At 44.1% G+C, this 26,324-nt stretch overlaps 4 protein-coding genes across 5 annotated transcripts; 2 read left to right on the top strand and 2 right to left on the bottom strand.

The window, feature by feature from the left end:
- The first annotated feature begins 9,874 nt into the window (after positions 1-9,874).
- Positions 9,875-10,521, top strand: LOC100286206 (uncharacterized). The gene has a single exon (NM_001159094.2). The coding sequence runs from the start codon at positions 9,936-9,938 to the stop codon at positions 10,341-10,343; it is 408 nt and encodes a 135-aa protein (NP_001152566.2). The 5' UTR covers positions 9,875-9,935; the 3' UTR covers positions 10,344-10,521.
- Positions 10,522-11,963: 1,442 nt separating this feature from the next.
- Positions 11,964-13,873, top strand: LOC100280568 (actin-depolymerizing factor 3). Its single transcript, NM_001153487.1, has 3 exons — positions 11,964-12,138; positions 13,119-13,384; positions 13,483-13,873. The coding sequence occupies exons 1-3, from the start codon at positions 12,136-12,138 to the stop codon at positions 13,631-13,633; spliced, it is 420 nt and encodes a 139-aa protein (NP_001146959.1). The 5' UTR covers positions 11,964-12,135; the 3' UTR covers positions 13,634-13,873.
- A 956-nt stretch (positions 13,874-14,829) lies between these two features.
- Positions 14,830-17,884, bottom strand: LOC107522024 (uncharacterized). The gene is made up of 4 exons (NM_001322054.1): positions 17,686-17,884; positions 17,230-17,457; positions 15,812-15,901; positions 14,830-15,635 (listed from the first exon to the last, which is right to left on the bottom strand). Exons 2-4 carry the CDS (start codon positions 17,391-17,393, stop codon positions 15,119-15,121), a joined length of 771 nt encoding a protein of 256 aa, NP_001308983.1. The 5' UTR covers positions 17,394-17,457; positions 17,686-17,884; the 3' UTR covers positions 14,830-15,118.
- A 1,559-nt stretch (positions 17,885-19,443) lies between these two features.
- On the bottom strand, positions 19,444-26,303 carry LOC100285222 (CRAL/TRIO domain containing protein). 2 transcript variants are annotated; one of them, XM_008645589.3, is made up of 7 exons: positions 25,569-26,303; positions 24,571-25,057; positions 23,348-23,481; positions 22,021-22,116; positions 21,285-21,541; positions 20,869-21,089; positions 19,444-20,151 (listed from the first exon to the last, which is right to left on the bottom strand). In XM_008645589.3, the coding sequence occupies exons 2-7, from the start codon at positions 24,670-24,672 to the stop codon at positions 19,786-19,788; spliced, it is 1,176 nt and encodes a 391-aa protein (XP_008643811.1). In that variant the 5' UTR covers positions 24,673-25,057; positions 25,569-26,303; the 3' UTR covers positions 19,444-19,785. The 2 variants fall into 2 exon arrangements, with proteins under 2 accessions (XP_008643811.1, NP_001151588.2); NM_001158116.2 differs by having other exon boundaries at positions 19,565-20,151; positions 24,636-25,057; positions 25,569-25,933.
- Between the last annotated feature and the right edge of the window lie 21 nt (positions 26,304-26,324).

The raw sequence follows: 26,324 nt of genomic DNA, 5'->3' as shown, positions 1-26,324 counted from the left end.
GGGCTCTCGGAAGTTAGACTGCGGACCGGGCGTAGGGTTCCTTACGGCTACGGACCGGGCCCCGCCCTGTTAACTTCCGACGGGCTGACTCAAAGCTCTCGGAAGCTAATTTTGTAAAGTAACGGCGCCGTCGGGTTTTTTCCCAACAGGCGCCTCGCATCTCCTCTCGCCATTGACGTCCATCGCTGCTCCTCTCGCCCCGCGCTGCCGCCCGCCGTTCCCCGGCGGCCGCCCCGCGCTGCCTGCCCCGCCGCCCTGCACCGCCGTGCCCGGCCCCACCCTGCACCGCCCCGCCCCGCCCTGCCCCGCCGTGCCGGGCGCTCGCCGCCCCGCCCCGCCCTGCCCCGCCGTGCCGGGCGCTCGCCGCCCCGCCCAGCCGGCCGTACAGGCCGCTGCCCCGCCGTGTCGCCCCGCCAGCCCCGCCCCGCCGTGCCGGCCGCTCGCACGGTCTCGCCGGCCACCGCGGCAACACCGCCCTGCGCGGGGCTCGCTGCTCACTGCGCCGGCCGCTACCCGTCCCGTGTGGCTCATCGCTCCCTGCGCCGAGCGCCGCCTCTCCTCCACGCAGCACCATCTTCGCCATCGAGCTTCGCATCGCTACAGGTAACTTCCGAGTGTTTGTACTATAGTTTTTTATATTAAATATACTAACTTCCGAGAGTTAACTGTTTTTAAACCGTAGAAAGTTATGTTAATAGGGTTAATTAACTTAATAAGCTAGGTGGTGCATATAATTTAATTATGTTAGTCTCTTATTTGTTGCGTGCTAGTAATATTTTTGGTGCATATAATTTAATTATGTTAGTCTCTATTACACCATTTATGGGCATGCAAATAGAGAACAACGGGGTTATGCTGCTAAAATTCGTTCTGACTCGTTGCTCGTAATAAATTGTTGCTCTATACGGAATAAATTTATGAATGATGTGTTTTACTATTTTAGCATCAAATATGGTGGGTGAGGACCGTCGATGGATGTATGAAGGTTGGCGTATGAATGATCCCTCGGTGGATTGGATAAGAAAGACAGAGGATTTTATTGATCGTGCTTTTGCTATATCAAGAACCGGCACGGATGTGCGTTGTCCATGTAGTATGTGTCGGATTTGTAGATGTCAAGACAAGAGAACTCTGTCGGGACACCTTTGCAAATATGGCTACATGCCTGACTATGAAGTCTGGGTGTATCACGGCGAGGACTTTCCCCGTGAAAATTCGCCGGAAGCCAACAACACTGACGACGTGGAGTGCGATAGAATGGACGAGATGCTTGAAGATTTAAGGGAGGATCCTGATTTTGTGTTTCCACCAAATCATGAGGAGCCGCCTCCTCCAGAGGTTAAAAAGTTCTTCGACCTCCTTAAGGCTGCAGAAGAGCCTTTGCACGAACACACAACAGTTTCAGTCCTCGCTTTCGTGACTCGACTTATGGCTATCAAGTCCAAGTTCGTGTTCTCGAACAATTGTTATAACGAGCTCTTGAACTTAATCAGCGAAGTGTTTCCACCAAATCACAAGATGCCGAAAGACGTGTATCAGTGCAGGAAACTGCTCTCTGGTCTAGGTATGGACTATCAGAAAATTGATGTATGTCCAGATAATTGTATGCTGTTCTGGAAGGATCATGAGAATGATAGTAAGTGTCTAAAGTGTGGCAAGTCGAGATATGTAGAGGTTAAAAATGATGATGGTGAAATGGTCACATCAACGGTAGCCCAAAAGCAACTTCGTTACATGCCTCTTGCACCTCGTGTTAAGCGTTTGTTTCTTTCGAGGAACACAGCTAGGCACATGAGATGGCATAAAGAACGTGAACGGGAGGACACTCATGTGATGACGCACCCGTCTGACAGTGATGCGTGGAAGGCTCTAGATGACTTTGATCCAGAATTTGCTAGTGAAGCGAGAAACATTCGAATTGGGTTGGCGACAGATGGATTCACACCTTTCAATACAAACGCGGCATCATATTCTTGTTGGCCTGTATTTGTTATTCCATACAACCTTCCACCTCATCTGTGCATGAAATATGATTACATGTTTCTTTCCCTAATTATTCCTGGTCCAGACCATCCTGGTAAAGGGTTGAATGTGATGATGCAACCCTTGATTGATGATCTCAAAAAGTTATGGAAAGGAGTTGAAGCCTACGATTGCTACAAAAATGAGAGATTCACACTTCGAGTTGCGTATTTGTGGTCCATTCATGATTTCATGGCATACAGTTTATTTGCTGGATGGAGTTGCCATGGAACTCTGACATGCCCAATATGTGGCAAGGATACAGATTGTTTCCGCCTAGAGTTTGGAGGGAAGATCTGTTACTTTGACTGCCACAGATGCTTCTTGCCCCAAAAACACCCGTATAGGTTCGAGGTTAACACCTTTAAGAAGGGCACTATCGTGACAAAGGGACCGCCCAGACGTCTGAGCGGAATAGAGATTGAGGCTATGCTTAATAATTTGAAAGAGAATGAAAGTGGTGATGGATACATAGGTTTTGGAACCGAGCATAACTGGACACATAAATGTGGTTTATGGGAACTCCCTTATGTTAAGGCATTGATTCTGATGCATAACATTGACGTCATGCATCAGGAACGTAATGTTGGTGAAAGCATTCTAAGTACTTGCATGAATCTAGGCGACAAAACAAAAGACAATATAAAGGCCAGGAAGGACTTAGCAAAACTTTGTAACCGACCAACCCAGGAACTCGACGAAAATGGAAAAAAGCCACGTGCTCAATTTTGTCTAAAACCTAAACAGAAAAATGAAGTAATGGAATGGTTGAAAAAATTGAAATTCCCAGATGGTTATGCGGCTGGGTTTAGGAGAGCTGTGAACTTGAAGACAAAGAAAATAACTGGATTGAAAAGCCATGATTATCATATAATGATGGAAAGGCTCCTCCCTATAATGTTCCGTGGGTACTTGAAAGTCAGTATCTGGAAGGCGTTAGCTGAGTTAAGCTACTTTTATAGGCAACTTTGTGCTAAAGAAATAAAGAAAGAGGTGATGGAGAAGTTGGAGACAGAAATTCCTGTCCTTATATGCAAGTTGGAAAAAATATTCCCCCCAGGATTCTTCAATCCAATGCAACATCTACTTGTCCACCTTCCATATGAAGCTAAGGTTGGTGGACCTGTGCAATACAGGTGGATGTACCATATTGAAAGGGCTTTAAAGAAGCTTAGTTCAATGGTTGGTAACAAAGGAAGAGTTGAAGGGTGTATAGCTGAAGAATTCAAATATAAAGAGGTAGCAGCCTTCACGAGTGTATACTTTGCAGACGAGCACAATATCAATGCCCCTACATTGAGGTATCATGATGCCAAAGTACGGACTCGCAGCAATCTCCAAATTTTTGAGATTGAGGGCAAGACTGTTGGAGCATCCACGGAATATCATCCTGAGTGCGAAGAAAAGTTGGACGCTTTGCTCTATATGTATGAAAATATGGATGAGATGACCCCATATTTCAAGTAAGATGAAATTTAATTTGTCATTTGTGTATCTATATAGTAATCGTGTTCCGCACCTCATTTGTTTACTTGTTGTAACAGAGAATTCCAATCGCAACTTAATGAGAAATTGTCCTCGAGGCAGTATGAAAACGCACTTCGAGGAAGACATGGGAAGCCCAATTTCATTAATTGGTTGCGAGCTTATGTAAATAACCTAACACTCTTGTTCTACTTTATATATTTTTTTAGAAATCTAATTTCACCATCTGATTGGCAGTGTGACAAAATTCCAAATTTAGACGAGGACTTGCTTCAGATGTCTTACGCAATCGTAAAAGTCAGAAGCTACGGTCGTTACGACATTAAGGGGTTTCGTTTTCGTTCGACCAAATTTGAATGTACTCATCCATTTGCGGCGACAAAAAATACTGGAGTTGTATGCAGGGCAGTCGATGATCGTGGAAGAGAGATGAATTATTATGGAGTTATTAATGACATACTCGAGTACGACTTCGCTGGGAGCAAAAATCTTAAGGTGGTGTTTTTCAAATGTGATTGGTTTGATCCCAATCAAGGGACTGTAGAAAACCAATTTGGCATGGTAGAAGTCAAACATGAGCTCAAAACAAGTGCATGTAGCAAATTTGTTCTTGCTCACCAAGTTGACCAGGTGTACTACATACCATATCCATCTATAAAGCTGGAAGCCACATGGGTAGTGTACAAAGTTAATCCTCGTGAACAGTTACACAACAAGGGTGAATGGTTTGAGGCGGAAGTTGAAGAAATTTACCAAGAAGATGAACTTCCGGCCAATTTTAATATAGATACTGAGGTTTTGCCAGAATCATTAGTGGGAGATCCTGAAGATGTAGTAAGTCCCAAAAAACGGAAACGGAAGTCAAAGAAGATAACATCTAATCGAAGAAAACAATTTGATCCTGATTTTGAATACGACTAAAAAGTATTTATTTATTTATTGTTCAGTTCAATACATTATGCTCATTTACTTTATGTTCATTTACTAATTTGATTTTGTTTTAATAACAGGATGTCTAAAAAGGTCAAGCAGCTCGCTAAGGGACTAGCGAGGAGAGCCTCCATTTTTGGGAGAAAGGAGGACTTAGTGTTCCAGGGCACTAGTTCAAGCTCGAGCAGGCGTAGAGCTTTGTTGGAGCATGTTCCAGAGTTGCAGGGCCAGCCAGTCGGCGTACTAAGGGATGAGGTAACCAATATATTTGTTTTGTAATGTAATATTTGTATGATTTCGAATAACTAAATTATTAATTTTGTTCTGTAGAATGAGTCTGAAGATGAGGTAGAGACAGAGGAGGGGATACAAGTGGAAGATGTTGAGGATGTCCAGGGTAGGGAGGCGGAGAGAGGGTGGGATGAATGGCCCAAGGATGCAAGTGGGTGGGCAGGAGATGGAGGGTCGGGAGTTGGGGGAGCTAGTGGAGGAGGTTCTGGAAGCGGCGGAGTTGTAGGGTCTTCACGGGTCCGGAAGCCACGAAAGACTAGTTGGGTCCCCCCTCCTAAAGAACCAGTTAACAAGGTTGAGATAATACCGTATGGAGATGGGTAAGAGCATCTTTGCTTTGTTCTTATGTCTTACACATTGAGGATAAACAATTATTTTTTGATTTTGACAATTGTGCTTGTGTTGTTAGGGGTTGGGTGGATAGTAGTTTCACCGGCAAAGATCGTGTAAGGCAAGTAAATAAAGTGTTGGGCAATATCTGTCGTATGAGATGGCCTGGATTGGTGATTGAGAATGGTAATGAGGTCCCTGTCACAAGATGGGATCAATACGGCCTTGCTGTTAACGCGCAACATGGGAATGCGCAAGGTGCAGTTTGGCACGACTTCTGGGTATGTTTATCTATCTTCTTGCCAAGTTATCAGCTCAATGATTGATTCATATTATGGATTCTTGACTATGTTTTTTTTCAGAAACATTATAAGTTGCCTGATGGAGATACTCATACCGAGCATGCACACTCCGTGTTCCATAGGAACGCGGCAGATGTTGTTGCGGATATGATGTACTATGTTCGAATCCAGGTGATTAATCAAGCTATGTTGAGTAGTGAAGGACGACGTGCAGCCACTAAGAGCGAGGCGACACAGTATGGACTTTCTATGACTGAGCAAGATTTTCTTCAGGTAATTGATGTTTGTGCTCGTGTTAGAAATTTTTTTGTTGCTTGTATATGATACAATTACTTGTAAATGAATTGTGTTTCCGTAGCATTCGATTCCATGGATAGCCGCCAATGATGCTGCTTGGCGTGCCTTATGCCGTTATTGGGCTTCTGATGATTTCAAGGCAAAGTCTATGCGACAAAGTTCCAATCGTGGAACCGAGTCGTATCACAAGTATGGAGGTGATGATCACTTTCGTTTGGCAAAACGAATGGTAAGTGCAATTTATTTCATTTTTGTTGATTGTAGTTGACTTGCTGTAATTTCTGATTATAATGTTTGTCAAATGTACATACAGGAAGCTAGCAGTGGTGTAGTGCCCAGTGATATTCAAGTATACCTGAGGGGGCACAGAGGACCAGATCCTGCAAACCCAGATGTGTTGTGTAGCCAAAAGGCAACAGATTGTCTGGTGAGTGTTTTGAAATGCTTGATACATTTTGTTCATATGAAATTTTGTATGTAAGATGGCATTGTTCTTTTGTATGCAGGCTGCATATGGTGAGGCGATGTCTAGTCAGCATGGATCGGACTATGACTGGAGGACCGCACCTATTGATCCTCAGGTTGTGTATGCGAGTGGTGGAAAACCCCATGGAAGGTATGGACTCTACATACCTTATCTTGTTTCATCGGTTTAAGTACAATACATTTATTTTGAATCTGTTGTGATGTTACTTGTTTGAAGGTACTCGATGTTCGATAACGTCATCGACTCGAGCCAGGTGACGGTTCAGAGGGGAGGTTCGTCGAGGTCTGCTGCTCGTAGCTCCCGTCGCTCTACTCAGGATACTACAGAAGTTGAGCGACTACGAGAAGAGCTTAGGCAACATCAGGAGCGGCAAAGGGTTCAGGAGGAATACTTGAGGCAACATGCTGCGCAACAAGAATACTATGCTACTCAGTTTCAACAACAGCAAACACTGATACAAGTAAGTTCAAAAAGATCTTTCATTTTAAGTTATGTATTGATTTAAAACACTGGCATTAATGTGTTCGTCGATTTGATAGCAACTAGCACAAGCCCAAGGGATACAGGTTCCGATGGCCCCCCCACCTCCACCTCCCATACATTTTCCTTGGCCATCACCTCCACCTCCACCTACCGAACATCAGGTTTGCAAATTTTTCATTATTTACTTGTTATATTATGGTGTAACTTCATGAATGTCATTTGTTCAGGTATATGAGACCCCTCCAGCTACCTTGTCGGTGCAGCAACAACATGATGGCTTAGACTTTGTCGATGCGTTGTTCGCCAGTGGAGGTAGCGAGCATCACTTTTCGCTGATTCCTGATGCTGATCGACAGTAGTGGACTTCCATTCTGTGTTTTGTGAGACTTGAAACTTATGTCTTGTGAGACTATTATGTGGATGTAACTTGTGTCTTGTGAGACTTGAAACTTTGTGGACTGTTCTGGCCAGACTTTTATGACTTTATATGTGACATGTGGTATATTGTGGCTTTTAAATATATTGTGGTATATTGTGGCTGTCATTTTTGTACATTGTGATATATGTGGCTGTTATTTTGATATATGTGGCTGTTATTTTGATATATGTGGCTGTTAATGTGGTGAATAATGAAAATTAAATTGCATTGTTTGTGCTGGTCATTTTAACTTCCGAGAGGACAACCAAAACGGTCGGAAGTTAGCCTTCACACGGCGTCAGCGCAAAACAAACGGCGTCAAACTTTAACTTCCGAGCAAACTGCATTGGCTCTCGGAAGTTAGCGTAACTTCCGAGAGGGATCTTTGGCTCTCGGAAGTTAGCGTAACTTCCGAGTGTCTCTCGGAAGTTAGCGTAACTTCCGACAAAAATGTTACGAGAGCCAAACTTCCGACGGATTTATCTATCTTCCGACGGTTTATATAACTTCCGAGAGTTTAGCTCTAACTTCCGACGGTTTAGGCCCTAGGAAGTTAAGTATTTTGGTGTAGTGACCGTAGTGGGCTGCCCTATAATCTAGATTTGAGGCTTTACTGTTGGAGCGAGGTGTTTTGTTGGTGCCCTAAATTCTATAAAATATACTTAGTTTTAAATTATAGGGCATTTTTATAGGTCACGTTGTTGGAGATGCTCTAATATATGCTAATAGATCGTATAAAAATATAAAGACATCTATTTGTCGAGACTCTAAACATACTATGGCTAGCTATTGGCAAAAAAAAAAAGTCAGACGATCCAAACAAGACCTTAATCTCTAAAATCAAACACTCCCTAACAGCCTAGTCATTCTAGATAGGGAAATTTGGATCCATACCATTAAAAGATCACCACTTTGGATCCATACCATTACTATCTCACTTACATGTGGGTCCACATGAGTCAATGACATGTGGGGTCCATGGTATATATCTAAAGTTTGGATCTTTTAATGGTATAGATCCAATTGTTCCTTCTAGATAGGTCGGCGCAGCAATTTGGTCTGACAGTGACAGCTAGATTGACGTGTCCAAATAGATAAATGCTGTTATTGTTAAAAATATATTTTTTAAAAGTTAAAAATAAAAAAACGCGACATGTACTCATTCTTGAGTGTAGGCGAGAGATGATGCCGGAGAAAGTGCAATGCTTGGTCATTTTGCTCGTCGGTAGCCACTTCATCCTTTTGGCCAAGTCCGATTGCAACTTTGAGCTTCTTGCCCCCAAGCACAATTTGCACATCAGATGCCCACGTGAGGTAGTTTTGGCCATGCGGGGCCAACACCTCAAATTCACGGCTCACAATACCAGTCATCTACATGTGATAAATTTCATAATTAGATTACTTCTTGTAATCATTTCATAAAATGAAGTAAATAATTGCAAAATAAATAAATAAAACAATAATAATAATTCAAATAAATGGTGCAATATATAAATTTAATTGCACAAGTAGGTAAACTTCTGGTGTTTAACTTTATATTATTTTAGGAAAAATACATAGTATGCAGTATTAATACAGTTCAATTATTATTTCGTGGAAAAAAAATACAGAAAACTAAAATATATTAGTATGCAGTATTAGTATAGTTCAATTGACTGCCTGCAAAGTGTATTGTGCCGCACGTGTGTGCAGAGGAGCGGGGCTAGAGTCTGACACATGCTGATGCTTTTAAATCATGGTTGCATGCAACTTTTTTTTTCAATTTAATGCGCCGGTACGCATGCCCTGCGTTGCTTCACATGCATGGTTGCATGCAACCTTTTTTTTAGTTTAATGTGCCGCAGTACGCACGCTCTGCATTGCTTCACATGCATGGTTGCATGCAACCTTTTTTTTAGAGTGTCGCTTCGTATGTCGAGGTGCCGTGTGCCGTTTCGTATGGCTGCATGGCGTGAGCTATAAGCAAACTTTTTTTTTTCTAGTTCGCACGAAGGTGATGAGTCCCGTTGCCCGTGCCTCCCGATGAGGCCGCGACGCCCGCGCCTTCCAGGCAGCGGCGGCGCCGACGTGGCGTCTGCGCTACTGCGTTCGCCAGCAACGAGGCTGGGGCTACGACGGTGGCTGCGGTGCGGTGGCTGCTTTGCTCGAGCAGTGAGGTTGCGGAGGCTGCGTGTGTTAGTGCGGTGACGACACCGACGCTAGCACTGCTGTTTTTTTCTTGTTTTTTCTCTATTCTTTCGATACAGCAAAATAAAACGTGTTCATCACACATGATTGATCGACGTGTGTCGGCGACTTCGAATCAGCAGCAATCACGTGTACATCCCATCGGCTTCGTGCCGGCGATAGAATCTGCTAGGGGATGTGTTTGTTTCGATGCTTGTGCTCAAGTAGAAAATAAAAATAGAACTTCAAGTGAGCATAATGCATAAAATATATAAGTTCAGTACCTTTTTTTTACTTCCTTTTCTTGCTCTCCTTTGTAGAGCCACGTGCGTGATAACGTGTTAAGAACCCCTTGCTACCGAGTGTAGTCCAAGGGCTGCTTAACTGAATAATAGTAGAACACAAGGAGACAAGAGTGTAGAGAGGAACTGATTCTTTGTTACTTATGGTGCTGCTCTTCAAAGGTTACATGATATGGGGATCTCCTCTCTATTTATAGACAAAACTAGGGTTTCAGGCATATGGGCCACATGGGCCTTCCTGTCCCAAGAAAGGTTTCTTAACACCATCCTCTCGTTCTCGTCTGCCCCGACGTAGAGTGCACGTGAGCAGGCAGCAGAGCGCCTTCCTCCTCCGCTTATATATATATAAAGGCCATTATGCAGTCCCAACATCTTGAGCTCGATCGCAAACCCTCAGACACTTGTTCCCCCAGCCGACGTACATGAAGCACCCGAGAGACATCGGCGCCATGCCGCTCTCCCTCGCGCTGTCCCTCGGCGCCGGCGTGGCCCCCGGGCACGGCAGCAGCAAGCGGCCCCGGCGCGCGGCGGGCGGCGGGGACGGCGAGTTCGTCTGCAAGACGTGCAGCCGCGCCTTCGTCTCGTTCCAGGCGCTGGGCGGGCACCGGACAAGCCACCTGCGGGCCGGCCGGCACGGCCTTGCGCTCGGGATGCCCGCGCCGGCGCCGGCGAAGGAGGCGCCGCCGCCCGCGACGACCCACCTGTGCCACGTCTGCGGGCTCGGCTTCCAGATGGGCCAGGCGCTAGGCGGCCACATGCGGCGCCACCGCGAGGAGGCTGCCGCCACCACCGCGCAGGCGCCGCCCGTCCTCCTCCAGCTCTTCGTGTAGAGTTTTGCCCGTCCACGGAGTCTAGCTAGTAGAGGAATTCTTCGCGTTCCTGTCGTCACTCGTGAGTCTGCTGCGCATCGTAGATTCACAGTACAGTTGTTGGCGTCAATTCATTCATTCATTCATTTAGTTGTATACATGTAAATAACTGATTAGTTATTTTATTGTTCCTAATCTATTACCCGTGACTTCGTTTCCTTTGTTGTTTTTTTTTATTTTATTATCGGCGACTTTGTTTTTGTTCCTTCTAATGATGGTACAAATATAATCGCTCGTTCGCTATATGACACACTTGTTAACTATATAAAGTACAACCACCTATTAGGTGAAAACATAGAAACAAATTCGAAAAATATATTTTGGCCATTCAAAGAAATTTAAAACCAAACTTATTCGTATTGTATGCTAATATGTTTGAATTACAAGTAAAAGTTGAAATTCCAATTTGCATTTGAAGAACTCAAATGAATTGAAAGTAGCAAACAACAGGTTCATGTGCACTATAAAAAGACAAAATTCTCGAGTTTCATCTTTTATTCCACATAAGCCTTATATTTTCCATTTTCATATGATTTTTAGTTTAAGTTTGTGTCTTAACTTTTTCGTTAATACGTAATTCTATGCATTATGGATGCGTGAAGTATTTTTGTTTAAAAAAATGAAATGTCAAAATACGTTTTGTGATCTATTTCCATGTTTTCACCTAACAGGTGGTTTTTACTATATATTCTGCCATAACTCTAGCCTTAGATGTAAATCGAAAAAAAATGAGAGATGAGCTGGAGATAGCCTTAGATGAAGCGTCTGAAATATAAAAGAAAGAGTAATGTTGAACGCAGTAGGTGTAGCAGCTGTAGTTCCATCTCTAGGAAAGGGAACTGCAATCCGGGCTCCGGGCCTCGCGCAATCTGGCCTGTCGTGTAGATGCAGCCCTGTCCATGACGGCCCAAGCAACGCCCGCGGCTCTCGATCCACCACGGAACCCACTCCGACACACACTGACACACACATGCTGGATGTGGATGTGCTGTCCAATTATTAGTAGCAATTCGGTAGGCACAGGCACGTACTGGCCGGTGTTTTAGCTGTAAGTACCGAACCAATCACGGTTAAGAACCGATTAATCCGTGCCCAGCCGCCGAGTGCGTTCGTACGTGCATCGGATGCACTGCATGAATTGAGAGCATCATCATATCATACGCAGGAGTAGTACGACGCCGCTGCTGTCTTGTCCGGCTAATGCTTTGCTCACAGATTAGTCCATGGCCCACGGTCGGTGTGGTGTGGATCGCTGATGCCACTGCTTTTTGTTTGGTTTTTATTCCCCTGATAATCCTCCGCGTCCCTGAATGTATCTATTTATTTTCATTCCGAAATCCCTTTCACGAAAAAGAAAACGAATAAAAAGAGAGTTACGAATACGCTTCCGGCGGCCCACATCACCTTCCAGCGAACATCGCGCCGCGCTGACGTGTCGCCCATCGCGGCCGTCCATATCGCCATCCGACGACCGTGGAAGCTGGCAGCGGCCGCTCCGTTCCGTCGAAGGGGCAGGTCAGTCAGGTCACCCACACGGCCACACCCGCGCGGGGGATACGCGGTGGAAAACCCGGCGACCACATCAAAACACGAGGCGTCTCCCGCAGGACTGGTCACTCGGCACGCAGGCAGAGGCAGCACAGCAGCAGCCAGCTCCATCCATCCTCTTTCCCCTCCTCGCTTCGCTTCCTCGGCGGATTCCTCCTCCCTCGGCCGTCCCCGTCCCCTTTTTCGGCGCGCGAGCTCGCCCGAGATGGTAAGGCCCCCTCCACCCCTCCGCTTCCCCTCCCCCGGGCGCGCTCTGGCTTCCTCCCCGGATCGGCGCGGGGCGTGCTGGCTCCGCGCCTGATTTCGGGCCTTTTGTTTCCTTCTCGCGGAGCGCTCGTGTAACGCTTCGGATCTAGCTGGATTCAGGCGGGATCGCGGCCGCTCGGCTTCCTCGTGGCCTGATTCGTGGTTTTCCTCGGGGAGGGAATCCTGATCGGATCATCGGGATTCCTCGTGCGGCCGGGACACGCTTGCGAGCCAGAAACATAGTCTGCGTGGCCGGGATTCCACGATCTGTGATCTAGACGTCGGGCGCTTCGTCTATGTGCTCGCTGCAGGCTGTGGCGTACTGGCGTGGTGCGCGGCCGCTATGGATCCGTGCTTGTTTGTTCGCCCTGTAGCGTGTGAAATCGAGCTGTGTAGATCTATGGTCTGCGAGGTGCGGTGGCGGTGGAATCTCGGTTGATCTTTACCTCAGCGGCGCCAGTGTAGCTCGTGTGGCTGCAGTTCATCTGCGAATTTGGCTCTCGGCGGCTTAGGTCGCGGAGCTTGGATTATGGAGCACCAGCTGCAGCGTGACCCTGTTGGTTCTCATGTGGATCTGTTGGCTGAGGTTGCAGACTTCAAGTGCCACTGCCATTGACCGGAGCTGCTGCACGATTATACTGGAATATCTAGCGGTAGTATACTCTGCTAGTACTCAATACGGGTCTCCTGACAAATGTCTTTCGTGTTTAGGGACCTAGCACTCTAGTGTCAAGACTATTTGCTGGAATATCTAATATTAGCAGTTTCTGTAGTGGCTCAGTTGCAGCCTGGTTTAGAATGATGGGGACAGTTGGCTGTGCCATGCAAAATAAAGTGTGTGAAAGCAACTGCCTCTTAAACTATGGGTGGTGCAAGCAGGTTATTTGAAGGGACTCTCCACACTGTATCTCCAGTTAACTATGACTGAACTTGTGGTCGCAGGCAAACGCGAGATCGGGTGTCGCTGTGAATGACGAGTGCATGCTCAAGTTCGGCGAGCTGCAGTCGAAGAGGCTGCACCGCTTCCTAACTTTCAAGATGGACGACAAGTTCAAGGAGATCGTTGTGGACCAGGTCGGGGATCGCGCTACCAGCTACGAGGACTTCACAAACAGCCTCCCCGAGAATGACTGCCGATACGCGATCTATGATTTCGACTTTGTCACTGCAGAAGATGTCCAGAAGAGCAGGATCTTCTATATCCTATGGTATTGCTTGTGACCTCGTGCTTGCATCCCTTTTTTTTTCCCCTCGTGCTTGCTGTCAAGCTGCTCACTCATGAGATGATCTACTTCTGAATTGCAAGGTCCCCATCCTCCGCCAAGGTGAAGAGCAAGATGCTTTATGCAAGCTCAAACCAAAAATTCAAGAGTGGGCTCAATGGCATTCAGGTGGAACTGCAGGCTACTGATGCAAGTGAAATCAGCCTTGATGAGATCAAGGATCGGGCTCGCTAGGCATCATGATCATGCATCATGGACTCGGCCTACTACTGTGGATTTGTATGCCATTATAGACTTGGTGCTGTGAAAGACTGCTTGATGATTTGCGGGTTTGTTGCTGTGTAAAAAAAGGTCCCATGGCTCCCAGAAGACCATGAAGGTTCGGATCTATCATGTAATTCCTTGTTATCTGCCAATTATGTATGGACTATGGACATGTGTTGCGCTGTTCAACTTACTACTACAAATAAGTAATCGATATGTTCCCTTCCCATGTCTCGGTGACAATTGTCTGGAGAAGCTTAGGGGTCGTTTGTTTGGGATTATGTCTGGAGAAACTTATTTTAAACTAAGTGTGAGTTCAAGTTAAGTTAGATTATATAATCTAGGCAGATTATAATTCCAAGCGAACAGGTCCTTAGTGTTTTTGGAAAATCCTAGGTGTTCTTTTGGCTACATTGTTGTGTGTGCAGATCCCTTGTTGGTCTGTAAGCGTGGGGAAGTAAGAATCGTCCGTTTCTACTGAAGACCTGCTCGAGTTAGGCACCGAGGATGCCGGTAACCAAACAGAGCAATAGTGTCTCTGTGGGCACAGTGGAGTGTGAATCTGTGTGATGCAAATCCGTCATTTGTTTAGCAAAATTTCCAGCGTTGCATGATGCAGTTTCTTTAACACGGACTTAAGGGAAGGGAAAAAAATGTTGAGCCAGGAGATCCTTCAATGTGTTAGACTGACGTGATAGCCAACTAAACCACGACGCAATGTTGTCGTTAATGACAAAAAAACTATTTGTTCCTAAATCCTTGGCGACATTGCATGGCTGTCTCATGAGATAATGGTCTCATCTCTTATTTATCTCTTATTTATAGCCGGAAGTGGTAGTGACCCCTGCTTGATTGCTCGTATGCCATCTCAAGTTCTCAACCGTGTCGAGCAGCCATTTTCCCATCTCAAGCGCATCATCGTTTCGTTTGACCTCATCTGCTATCCTGCTCCTAGTGCAAATCACATGCGACAGAAAGTGTCAAACTCTCAGGCATCTGTCTAGATCAAACCGCGCGAGCCTGCACCTCGGCGCACAGCCATCCAGTCAGGTAGTATAAGTGTAAAACAGAGTACGAAAAACAAGCGTTCAAAAGACACAGCAGAGCATGAGCACAAGAGTTAAACATGACCTGGCAATTTTCACATGAGCCGTGACAGCACTGTTAGAGTCCACAAAGGGCCATATATCCTGATTAAGACCTTGTTTGGATGCTCTAGTATTTACTTCAATACACATGTAAGCTACCCCAATACACCTCAATCCATGTGTAATGAGATAAATACTAGAGTAATCAAACAAAACCTAAAAGTAAAAAAAAAAGAGTTTCACCCGCAACACATCCTCACAGAATCATTCCTCAACAACCATAGGGAAAATTGTTCCAATATTGTCACAAACAAATTAAACATCCTGGCGAAACTCAAACCATCAGAAACAAAGCGGTGAAAGGCTCTCAGAACCTGCGGAACCCGCGATCAAAAATCCTTGCCGACGGGCACTCGTAAGACATGTGCCCCCTCCCGCCACATGTGTCACAGATGACGGTGGCCATGCAGTTGCGGCTGATGTGCCCTGGCTGACCACAGATGCGGCACAGGATATCACGGAACGGGCCACCCTGTATGTGTATCTCTGAAGCCAGAGTCGTCTTTGGACAGACGCGCGCGACATGGCCAGAGACATTGCACAGGTTGCAAACAGGATCGTTCTTGCACTCTCGAGCTATGTGCCCTGGCTGACGGCAGTTGTTGCATGCCCGTTCGTTGGTGCAGTCAACGGCGATGTGGCCTGATTTAAAACATTTGTTGCATAGCTTGACGTTAGCCCCTGAAGTAGGGCAATCACGCGCCAAGTGACCTGTTTTGTTGCAGGTGTGGCACAGGGCCTCGTTCTTGCACTCACTCGCAATGTGCCCAGGCTCTTTGCAGTTCCAGCAAACAGTTTTTGAGGTGCATTCTGCTGCGAAGTGGCTGTAGAAAATAAAGGGGATGGGGTTATGGTCCACTACAAACAAAACATCGGAAGAATGAAATATGCAGCAATGATTAAATTAATACTCTGTACAACAATAAGTCATAAGTGCATCTGATTCCAACAAAAATGGAATGAGTGCAACTATATTAAGATTGTTGCTGGTTTATTTTACCCTGGAAGGTTACAGTTATTGCACGTAGGCGCAGATGGGCACTCCTTAGCAAAGTGCCCAGGTCTCCGGCAGTTCTTGCATACGAGATCCCTGCAAAAATCATCTGTGTTAAAAATGTTTCATTTTCCATGAGCCTGGCATATGATTCACACAAAAAAAAAACACTGGTAAGCATAATTATGTATGAAGAGCAAAGCAATGTTTCCATTTCCATAAGATAAAGCTTATCTTGATAAAAGATAAGAACGATGTGTGAGTGCTGAGTGCCCCTCTTTCAGTGGTAAACCATGGTGTGGGCCTAAAGACACTCTGCACCAGCTGTAGGTCTTATGAGGTCATGGACCTTAGCGGATTCAATTTCGCCCAGGGGTCACATAGAAGAAAAAGAAATACACTATTGTGCATTCTTTAAAAGAACATGGTTAAGTGAAATACCTTGTACACAGTGGCAGTAGAATAATTAGAACCCAGTTAGATGATAAGGTAATTTGGTAAGCCCACAAATATTACACCTATTTTCATGAAGGTGTTTTCAAGCTAACACGATCTCCCCTCCCCCTCTCCCCCTACACACACACACACATACAAAGGCTCAGATGTTATGACAGGTGACAAATTCATTAATTTGATCGGCAGAAACACAGTTAAAAACATCTCTTCCTAGATACCAGACCAGACATCAGTTCACTCTGATATCAACGAACGTGCCCCCTACAGAAGTACAATTCACAAGCCAAAATGGTTTTGGTTTAGTGCCTGATGAAATAACCCCATGAACAGTATCCTTTTTTTTCTTTACACAAATAAACTATTGATCCTATTTCCTGAACATTGTCTCATGCTGAGAAATTATTCATGTACTTGACTAATTACAAGAGTGGAAAAAAAGAACAGATCGTGGAAGCAGATCAAACATTTCTATTTCAAAACAGAATTGACCTTCACATAACTTGTGCAATTAAAAACACGGATATGAGGGCAAATTGTGGCATAAAGCTGCTGTCAAGCAGCCATTAATTTGTTATTTTGTTTATGGCAGAACCATCGGGGATAGTGCAGCATTGGACAGGGCAGACCCAAAGGGATAAACCAAGGCGAGCCTTTCTCTCCACAAATGTGGAGAGGTTGCTTCGAACCTGCGACCTGGTGACTCAGTGGGACAGCTCTCACCACTGCACCAGGCCTGCCCTTCGGATAGTGCAGCATTGATTGATCATTTTAGTTTAAGCCATAGAGCGAGCTTGGACATGTACATCAGCGTTCTTTAGTGTAAAAGGGTGGGCATTATCGCTCAACTCAGTGCTGATATTGGCATTACTGCAAATCACTCATGTAACATATATGCAAAAAATAGATCTAATGTAAGCATAAGATCAACTGAAAGCAAGTCATAGAATAAAGACAACTTGGAAGCATACTTGTATCCACGCCGTTCTCTGCGACGGTATGGGCTGCGGCTCCTGCTGCGACTGCGACTGTGGCGGGGTGCACGTTCGCTGCGCAACCTATCTCTTCGCTGAGGACTGCGGCTCCTGCTCCTGCTGCGACTGTGGCTCCTGCTCTTGCTTCTTGATGAAGTCATCAAAAACGAAACCGAATGTAACAGGGACACCAAAAGGAAGTTTCGGCAGCCAGGCTCAGAGTATCTGCAGGAGAAAATGACTAAATATCACAGCTGGTAAATGAAAATGAATACCGAAATGCTCGTCCCTAACGGATTTTTTTTTTGCAAAACAAACTAAGTAGGATAATACATACATATAACTTGCAATTATATCAGATTCGAATATTCGAATACAAATAGTAAGTTAGGGTTTGGGGCTTTGGGTGATCGGTTTCACACAGCAGGAAGGGAGGACAAAGGGTGGGCGTACCTGGTGGTGCTCGTCGCCGGCAAAGGGGCGGAAAATCACCTCGGCACCTGGCGTAGGGCGGCAGCGACGGCCGCCCAGTTGCCGCCACGAGGCGCGGTGGGCGGCGAGGGAGTGCTCGCACGCTCTTCGCTGGGAGAGTGGGGGTTAATGGAGGAAAGAAAACACAGGGTTGCAGCAGAACGGGGTCCGTAACTCCGTGTGACCGTGTAGGCCCATTTGGAGGCCAGGCGATTTGATCGAAGAAGACCCTAACCCGCGTCCCTCCGCCACAAATACACGTAATTACCATTTTTTGGATTTAGTCAAATACTCCAATCTATTTATGGCGAGTTTGGTCTCTTTAGTCCAGGTTCTAAAGTTTAGTTAGGGCATATATAATGGCTGTCTTGAGTTGTGTCTTTGAGTGTGTTTAGGAGGGTGAATGTAAAAAAACTCAAGATATATATCTTGATGAAAACACAATGTCTTAGCTCTATGTTCGAAACAAGAGACTAGCTGATTAGTCACTTTAATTTATTGAATATTTTGATTGGTACAATGAATATGTTAAGACACATGTTTTAGACATGTCTATTGTATTATGTTATGTTTTAGTTGTGTCTTATACTTGGAGTACCGTGTAATAGTGTCTAGGTTGTATATGCCCTCAGAGGAGTCAGTTTTTATAGCATTAATTCAGTTGCTACAAGATTAAAAGATGATGTGACAAACAATTAAATAAAAAAGAGTAAGAAACAGGACGCCCCGAGTGACCTGTCGATCCGGAGCGCCGCCCTAAGATCTCTCCTCCCAGGTGCGAGATCTAGGTTCCAGCGATGAGCAAGATGACCCTACGCCATCGCGGATCGTCCGATGCGACGCAGGGAAGGCGTCGCTCGTGCACCCAGGTTGCGGACCGTTCGCTCCTCCATAGAGAGCACCACTAGACGGTACACCCCTAGTGATAGGCGTTGGCCAGATCGGCGCCAACAGTTATATATATTGTAGTTAGCCTGATAGCTCCTATCTCTCTCAAGAGAGAAATGTTAGTCTGTTACCTATTTGTTTTAGCTTATAATCTACTTGTATTATATAATCTCTTAACCTATGGCTCTATTTTTTTATCCTGTAAATTATATAATTGAGCTTAAATAAGTTAAGAGACAAACAAACAATATACATTATTCAAATGAATTATATAATTTAGGTACCTAGATTATGATAATCCATAAACATGTCATTAGATGCTTATTTTAGATTATTATTTGACTTTTTACCTACTAATAGTTATGAAAACAAACATCTATAGTACTCCCCCGTTTTAAAATATTAGTCATTTTAGCTTTCTATTTTTATGTCGATTTTTAAATGAATGACGATAAATCTAGATATATATATATATATATATATAATAAATATATTATGTTTATATGAATCAACTAAAAAGGTAAAATAAAATGATAAAACAAAATTTGTTTTGGACGGAGGAAGTATAATTATAAACTCCATCGTCGTAAAATATAGCTCTTTCTAGCTCATTTTTTTCTATTAATATTCATTAAAATAATAATGAATATAGACATACATTTAAACTATATTTATATATTACTTAATGAATATGTAATTAATTTTAAACAAATTATATTTTAGGACGGAGAGAGTACAAAAACAAGCTGATCGCGTAAGGAAACAAACCGCCCCATAATCTATAAGCTCAAACAGGTCCTTCGTCGCCGTACCCAAAGGATTATCATTAGTGACCAGTGAGATGTATAAAGATTAAAGAGCTGAAACCACTAGAGTCAGTGTGTTGTTGCCTTGTGGTTGAAAACTTTGAGTTTACGTACACTAACGAGAAATCACACTGCCCTACTGCAGCAAGCACGCAAAGAAAGACACTATCGAAGGGCTAATTGAACTGCTAACCAACATTTGCCACACACAGGATATTTATTCATCTGCTCCGCTCACATTAGGAGAGAAGGCGATCTGACGACAACCGAGAAAGAAGCTGCCAGGGAATACAACACCCTAGTAGCATCCTAAATAGCAACACAGATGTGTATATACTCAACTGACAATCTAAGCTCTACTATGGGAGACTAGGCGATTCCATAGCTCTCAGGCACTGGGCGGAACGGATGCAGGGTCGTTCATCCCAGCCAGAAACGCGATGAAGATGCACACCATCAGCAGGCAGATTATCGCAGCCCTGATGGCGTTCTCGCAGCTATAAGGTGATGGGATCTCTTCTTCATCGAAGTCGAAGTCCACGACAGGTGATCCGCCATCAACGCTGACCAAGCGAGCCTGGTTCTTGCTCCCTTCCCCTGCCTGCACCACTGAACTATTACGAGGCTTCTCACATCGTGGGCAGCTGCATTTACCGCCCAGAAACGCTGGCACGGCCTGCAAGAACTCCGCCAACGTCTTCTTGTATGAATCTCCCTCAAAACGTAACTTCTGCTTTGTAGATGGTTTCAAAACCTGTATAGAATTAAGCTATATAAGCAATTCTACCAGTGAAGAGTTATTAAGTTATGATCCTTTCTTTAACTTGTAGTCAACCTTGGTTAGCTTGTATCTGATTTAACCAACTTTGGTCGAAAAAACAAGAAACATTTGGTATCAAACAAAAGTTGAAATGGATAAATAGTATCGAGTTTCAAAATTTTAAACAGGCATGCTCATGAAGGAATCAGGTACCAATTCCACTAACCAAACAATATCATGAGAAACTCATTATTATCTTATCTATACAAGATGGGCACAGTCAGTAACAGGTATATAGAAATACAAAGTGCTGTCTTTTCAAATATTTGGATCCTCCCATAATATGCAGCATCCATTAGGCTAAGACAAAACTGTGCTGTTCACCATTTCAAGTTACCATACAAGAGCGAAGATTTCATGTGGCCACTAGACTTTGTATATTATTGACCAAACATATCTCCATGATCTGACGTGCACATTTAGATCAAAGATATTGTGTTGTCGAGAAAAATGCAGGTTTTACAATGAAATGATGCTGCAACATCAATAATGCACTTCTAAGCATATTATGTAGTTAAAAAATAACATAATAGACATAACTAGAGCAGGTCATTTTAAAAATATTCACCGCCTAAATAAAACAGACGAAGTGGACACACAAGACAAAACCAGCAGCATGGGATGCCAAGTAGGGTGCAATAATTATCTTACTTGAAGAAATGTCTGTGCAATAACTCTGACAACTGGAGGAAGGCGGACAACAAACAATACTCCAAGACGATTTGGGTAGTTTTCTTGAGCTACAGTGACAAATGACCTCATCATTTGCATTGGAAATCTGAATGGAGAAATCCCATGGCAATCCAGCAAAACGGTAATTCTTGAATCTTCTTTGTTGGTCAAATTTACAACACCATGGTCAATTTGAGAAACTGGAATGAAAGGCATTAGTGAGATAGTAGCCACTTTTCTTGCAAACAATCAGAGGAAGCAAAAGGTGAAAGCAAATCATGCTACCTTCTCAGCAGTAAGCAAACTAGGGAAGGGGGGCACAACAAAGTCATATTGCTATCGCCGATTTTATGTGAACTGAGTTACAGGGAATTGATTTGAGTGTTGACAGTTACCTACTGCTTGCCCAAAACGGGGTCTATCACAAGGTGGTATGCTGGAGCATGCAAGTCCAAGACGAATTACTAAACAAGGCCGAAGCATCGTGTCAAATCCATGCCAAAAGACTAAGTGAGACCATTTATCAAGTTCTTGCAGTGTAAGTATGTGAAACGTTTCCCTCCAACGAATTGTCTTCTTAACCGAAGAGAGTAAACTTGAAAAGTCACCATTTGCAGCAACATAAAATCTGCGTAATTCATCTTCAGTAAACCTGAAACATCCATCTAGACTCAGTTGTGTGGAACCAGGATGCTCATTTCAGACATGTACTAGCTTCTAATAAAGGCAGCTTGATTGAAAGACTAATGTAGCAATAGCATTCATAAAAGAAACAATATTACATAACTTCGATAATAATAGCATTGCAAGCAAGCTCAAAAGATTACCAACATAATATAAAACTACTGTGCAGAGTTCATTAAATCTAGAATTTAGAAGCTGCATCTATCCTAACAAAGATGACATAGACAGTAACATATTTCTGCACTTCTTTCTATCACTAGTATGTTCTTTTCTTAAGGATAAACTGCTATCCCCATATTCCAAAGTACAGTAAAAAAAAGCACTGCAAAATGTACAGTGAACTTTTTTGCCTGCTGCATAGTGTTTCAGATCCTAACCCAAGGACAAATACTCCAGTAATACCAAATATGATGCACATGAATAGCGAAAAATATAGCAGAAAGTCACCTCTCGGGTAAAGTGATGCCTTGCTTCTCAAGCTCCCTGAAAAGTAACACAAGCCAGTTCTCTTGTACGATTTCCTTTGTGCCATCAGCAGCATCACTAAAATTAAGTCAAACCAACCATGTTATTAAACACGGCAGACTTCATTTGTTAGAGTATATGTTGTAGCTAGGATAGTAAATGAGCACGTATATAACCATGTGATTTAACTGAGCACGAAGATCAGTGATAGTTAGATCAGCACTACTGATTCTAAACCAACCATGTGATTTAACTGAGCACCAACCATATGATTTAACTGAGCACGAAGATCAGCACGTATGGAGATTTGAAACAGGTGGCTGCTATTGATCTAGATCAACATATAGGGCCTTTTTTGAGGGGTCTATAATCTTTGAACCATGGAAAAGGATCTGGAGGACTTGGGCACCAAATAAATGCAAAATGTTCATGTGGTTGGCTGTCCGCAACATATGCTGGACACCAGGCAGGCTTGCTACAAGGGATTTACCTCATCCAGTCAAGTGTCCTCTTTGGGAAGAGTCCGAAAGGAGGATAAAAAGGGAATAAACTCCCTAATCATTTTAGGAGCTTGGTGTATCTAGAAGCATAGGAACTTGTGTGTCTTTGACGCTGTCCCTCCTTCGATTAACTCGATCATGAACACCATAATGGATGAGCACAGCCTTTGGTGCCTGGCGGGTGCAAAAAGGCTTCAAGGCCTGGGCATAGATCGAGCTATATAATTCCTTGGGTTGTGGTCGGGTCATGTGGTCTTTGTATCTGTAAGTTAGTCTCTGGGGTGTGTTTCCCGCCTCTCATACTTGGCTCCCGTATGAGAGGGGTAGGTTGTTTGGGGGCCTTTTTCTCTCTCACTATCAATGAATCGCATCTCTCTTGCGCTTTCAAAAAAAAGGATTGTAAATGAGGCATTGCCAATAAGTATCCGGTGAGGCGTCTTGCCCCCAAAGTCTCTATACTCTATGTATACAGCTGAGAGGATCAATGCAATACATCAAAATTCACCCAATTTTATACTTCTCTTGCATGATATCATGAGTTTAGGGTTTTGATCTTGAGCCTCCGGGCATATTGCCATATGTATCCAGGCAGGTGTCTATGTCTTCCCCACAACCCCTGTACTCTATATATATGCCCGAGAGGGGCAATGCAATACATTCACACATTATACACAATCATTCCCGCTTATACTTTTCATACCACTACCTAATATGTAATTGTTGTGATAAGATATCACGCCACAAAACCAGCAAAAGCACTGTATGAACTAAGAGATATTTATTGGCATATTTCTCAAGTTTTAACCAACCTTGTGCCAGAAGTTGATGCCAATTCATTTGTTTCAGAATGTTCTGTATTGTTATCTGGTTCATCATCACGCTTGGAGGACAGCTCACTTACTGTTGTTGTGACTGACAAAAACAACAGTGGCATGGATAGTTTCTGCATCAGAGAACAAATCATTATTTAGTTTGAGCGCTTTTTATGGATCATTTAGGAATGGGTTATGCGACAAATTTAAGTATCCAACAATGTATTGAAGAAAGAATAAAAAATACAAATGAGGTTTTATTGACGTCTGCCCCGCACTCATCACATGAATTTGCCAGGAATGTTCCACAGTAAGTACATGTTATCTTGACGTGCTGCAGCGTACATTAAACAAGATGTGTTCATTTATTGTCACTGTTCTAAAAGGTAGCTGCATAGCCCTCTTAATGGCAATTATGACCTAGGCGCCACCTCGCCTAGCGCTTACCACATTTTTTCTCGAATACGCAGGAGAATTGCTTATCATTATATGAAGAAGAGAAAGGTCTAAAATAGACCAAATACAGGTTGCCAAAACCTCCCAAAAACAAAAAGAAAAAGAAAAGGAAAGAAGAAATCAAACTAAGGATCTAAAGAATCACCGGAAACCACAACCAGAGAAACAACTGTTTAGGAAAATGATTTTGATTTCTTACCACATTTTAGGAAAATGGTTTTGATTTCTTAATCTGTCTAGAATCCCAGATAGTGCTTCAAGGAGCCCATTGTGCTAAATATCCAATGCCCCAAAACAAACTCTTCGTTTTATGCCAGCTGTAAGCTAACTAGAATTCTTCATATATTAACAAGAGCGTGAGTCAGAACATTTCGCTACAGATTAACTCTGGATCAGTTATGGGTTCAAAAGACAGATAAAAATATTTGTCAAGGCTACAAAATGTAAAACATGCAATTGAGCAAACACCTAAAACAGTGCTCCTGTTGCGGTAGAGTTAACTAAAAAAGTCTGCTAAAAATAATCCACAATGGAAAGAAAATCCGAGCATCCTAAGAACCTATTGGTGGATCTATGTTAATTTCTAGAGAAAATTGTTCCAGGCCACCATGTTCGAAACACATAAATTATATAACTTACATTAGTACAAATGTGTTATTAAGATTGCGAGTAAACAAGACAATGTTGACATACTACAGTACTATGATGAACTCAGTAGACAGAAGGTATTAATAGATGATAAAATAGCATTCCCTCTCCCTCACCTGTCTTTCCCCTATGTCAAGGAACGAAATAGCATGCGTTGTGGAGAGATGAGAAATTGAATAACCTGAATTCCCTGCACAAGAAATTTGAGTGGTGCCCATCTTTGGATCCAACTAAATGGAGGATACACAAGGATTTGCAATGCTTGAACAGAATTCCATATGAAAGGGTATCTTGCTTTAGAAACTCTTCTGACTGCCTCGAGAGCAACGACCTTAATCAGAATCGATGCCAGATGGCCTATTGAATCCCCACCCAAGATCAGTTGTTTCGATGGAACAATGCGATTCGCACACTTCGGTGAAATGTCCTTTGCTGGAGAAGCAACCAGTGTGCCCTGGTACTTTCTGTCATTGCCTGATTTGCTTGAAGGTTGCAAGTGTTTGCTTGCATTCGCCATTGCTAAGAAGCAAAAGCAGAAGACAGGCCCTGCTGTTCACATGTACCACGGGCTTCGGCAAGAAACAAACCAGGTGCCTCTAGCCACTGCAGAAAGATTGTGATGGGGAAATTAGTGTCAGCATAGGAATGCATAGCAATAAGCAGAGGCAATGCATATCAGCAACTGAAGTGGTAACCCAGGAAGAACATACTGAATACACCTAACTATGATGACCAAAAGAAACAAGTAATAGAAGGGGTCAAGGTCAATCAAATTCAGGCATAACTAAGCAATTTCAATGACCTAGTATAGGCATAGCGGTTAACACGACACGCATTGCTCCATTGCTCCCTCAGGCACACGACACACATTGCTCCATAATTACTCCCTCAGTCAGTTGAGCCCCAATTTATTTGGAAAATAACAGCTATTACAGACCCACCAGTCACCGTCCATCAAACAAATGCTTAGCTAACCGCATGGATGGATGGATGGATGGATGGATGGACTGGAGTAATCGTCCCAAGAATACTGATCTAGATTCGATCGCTGGTTAGTCAAAAGCTCATTCGTAGAACAATCCACCATCCGGGCGATCCATCCGTGCTTCCTTACCCACAAACGAAGAAATCAATCCACACACAGCTAGACCTCCAAGTGATTCCGGCCTCCGCGCCGCGCCGCGAGAGGAGGCGAGGAGGAAGACGGCTCCAGGATAAATTCCCTCCAGGTGGTCCGCGTCGGCGGAAGGAGGCCTGCTCACCGGCCGCTTTAGATCCAGGGACCGGGAAACCGCCGCGGATCTGAGCTGAGGCAGTGTCGGGGAAGGAAGCGGGAGGAGTGAGGAACACGAACACTACCGCGGGCGCGGAGAGAGATGCGTGGGTGGGATCGGCCGATCGGGGCAGAAGAACAGACAGAGACAGGTCGCGGCTGGGAGGAAATTGTTGCGCTCGGGGTAGAAGGAGGAATTTGGCAAAATACGTCGCTCTAACTTGCCGCTCTGCCAAACATACCGCTACTAGTTCAGGTCGTAAAAACAGGTCGCTCAAGAATGTTCACTCGCCAGAAGAGGTCACGGCAACAACTTTTGGAGCACCTGGCAAGTGAGCCCGCGTAGACTTGCATTGTTAGAGCGACAAGTTAACAATGCAATGCAACGTGTGGTGTTCCTAGTTCCTAATGGATCCTTCCTCCTACTGCTACTGACCTCACTTGCAGCGGTGTATTTTGCAGAGCGACAAGTTAGAGCGACCTATTTTGCTAAATTCCTCGGGCAGAAGAACAGACAGAGACAGAGTACAGTGTTTTTTTCTCCTCTCCAGGTAACAGGTAACAACGTGTTCTGCGAGTTCAAGTTCACAAATTCCT

Source organism: Zea mays, chromosome 5 (genome assembly GCF_902167145.1).
Source record: "Zea mays cultivar B73 chromosome 5, Zm-B73-REFERENCE-NAM-5.0, whole genome shotgun sequence".
Classification (NCBI taxonomy): Eukaryota; Viridiplantae; Streptophyta; class Magnoliopsida; order Poales; family Poaceae; genus Zea; species Zea mays.
Note: the sequence above shows the minus strand (reverse complement) of the source record. Positions and strands in the feature narration are given on the sequence as shown.

Bases quoted from the DNA above. Each gene is read 5' to 3' on its own strand.
- LOC100280568 (NM_001153487.1), top strand. The intron at 13,385-13,482 runs GTATTGCTTGTG...CTGAATTGCAAG, and splicing joins AGGATCTTCTATATCCTATG to GTCCCCATCCTCCGCCAAGG.
- LOC107522024 (NM_001322054.1), bottom strand. From the start codon at position 17,393: ATGACTTCATCAAGAAGCAAGAGCAGGAGCCACAGTCGCAGCAGGAGC. The intron at 15,902-17,229 runs GTATGCTTCCAA...TGATTTTTGCAG, and splicing joins AGAGAACGGCGTGGATACAA to GGATCTCGTATGCAAGAACT. The intron at 15,636-15,811 runs GTAAAATAAACC...TATTTTCTACAG, and splicing joins AATAACTGTAACCTTCCAGG to CCACTTCGCAGCAGAATGCA.
- LOC100286206 (NM_001159094.2), top strand. From the start codon at position 9,936: ATGAAGCACCCGAGAGACATCGGCGCCATGCCGCTCTCCCTCGCGCTG.
- LOC100285222 (NM_001158116.2), bottom strand. From the start codon at position 24,971: ATGGCGAATGCAAGCAAACACTTGCAACCTTCAAGCAAATCAGGCAAT. The intron at 21,090-21,284 runs GTAACTGTCAAC...CTTTCATTCCAG, and splicing joins CCGTTTTGGGCAAGCAGTAG to TTTCTCAAATTGACCATGGT. The intron at 20,152-20,868 runs GTAAGATAATTA...AATTCTATACAG, and splicing joins TTGCACAGACATTTCTTCAA to GTTTTGAAACCATCTACAAA.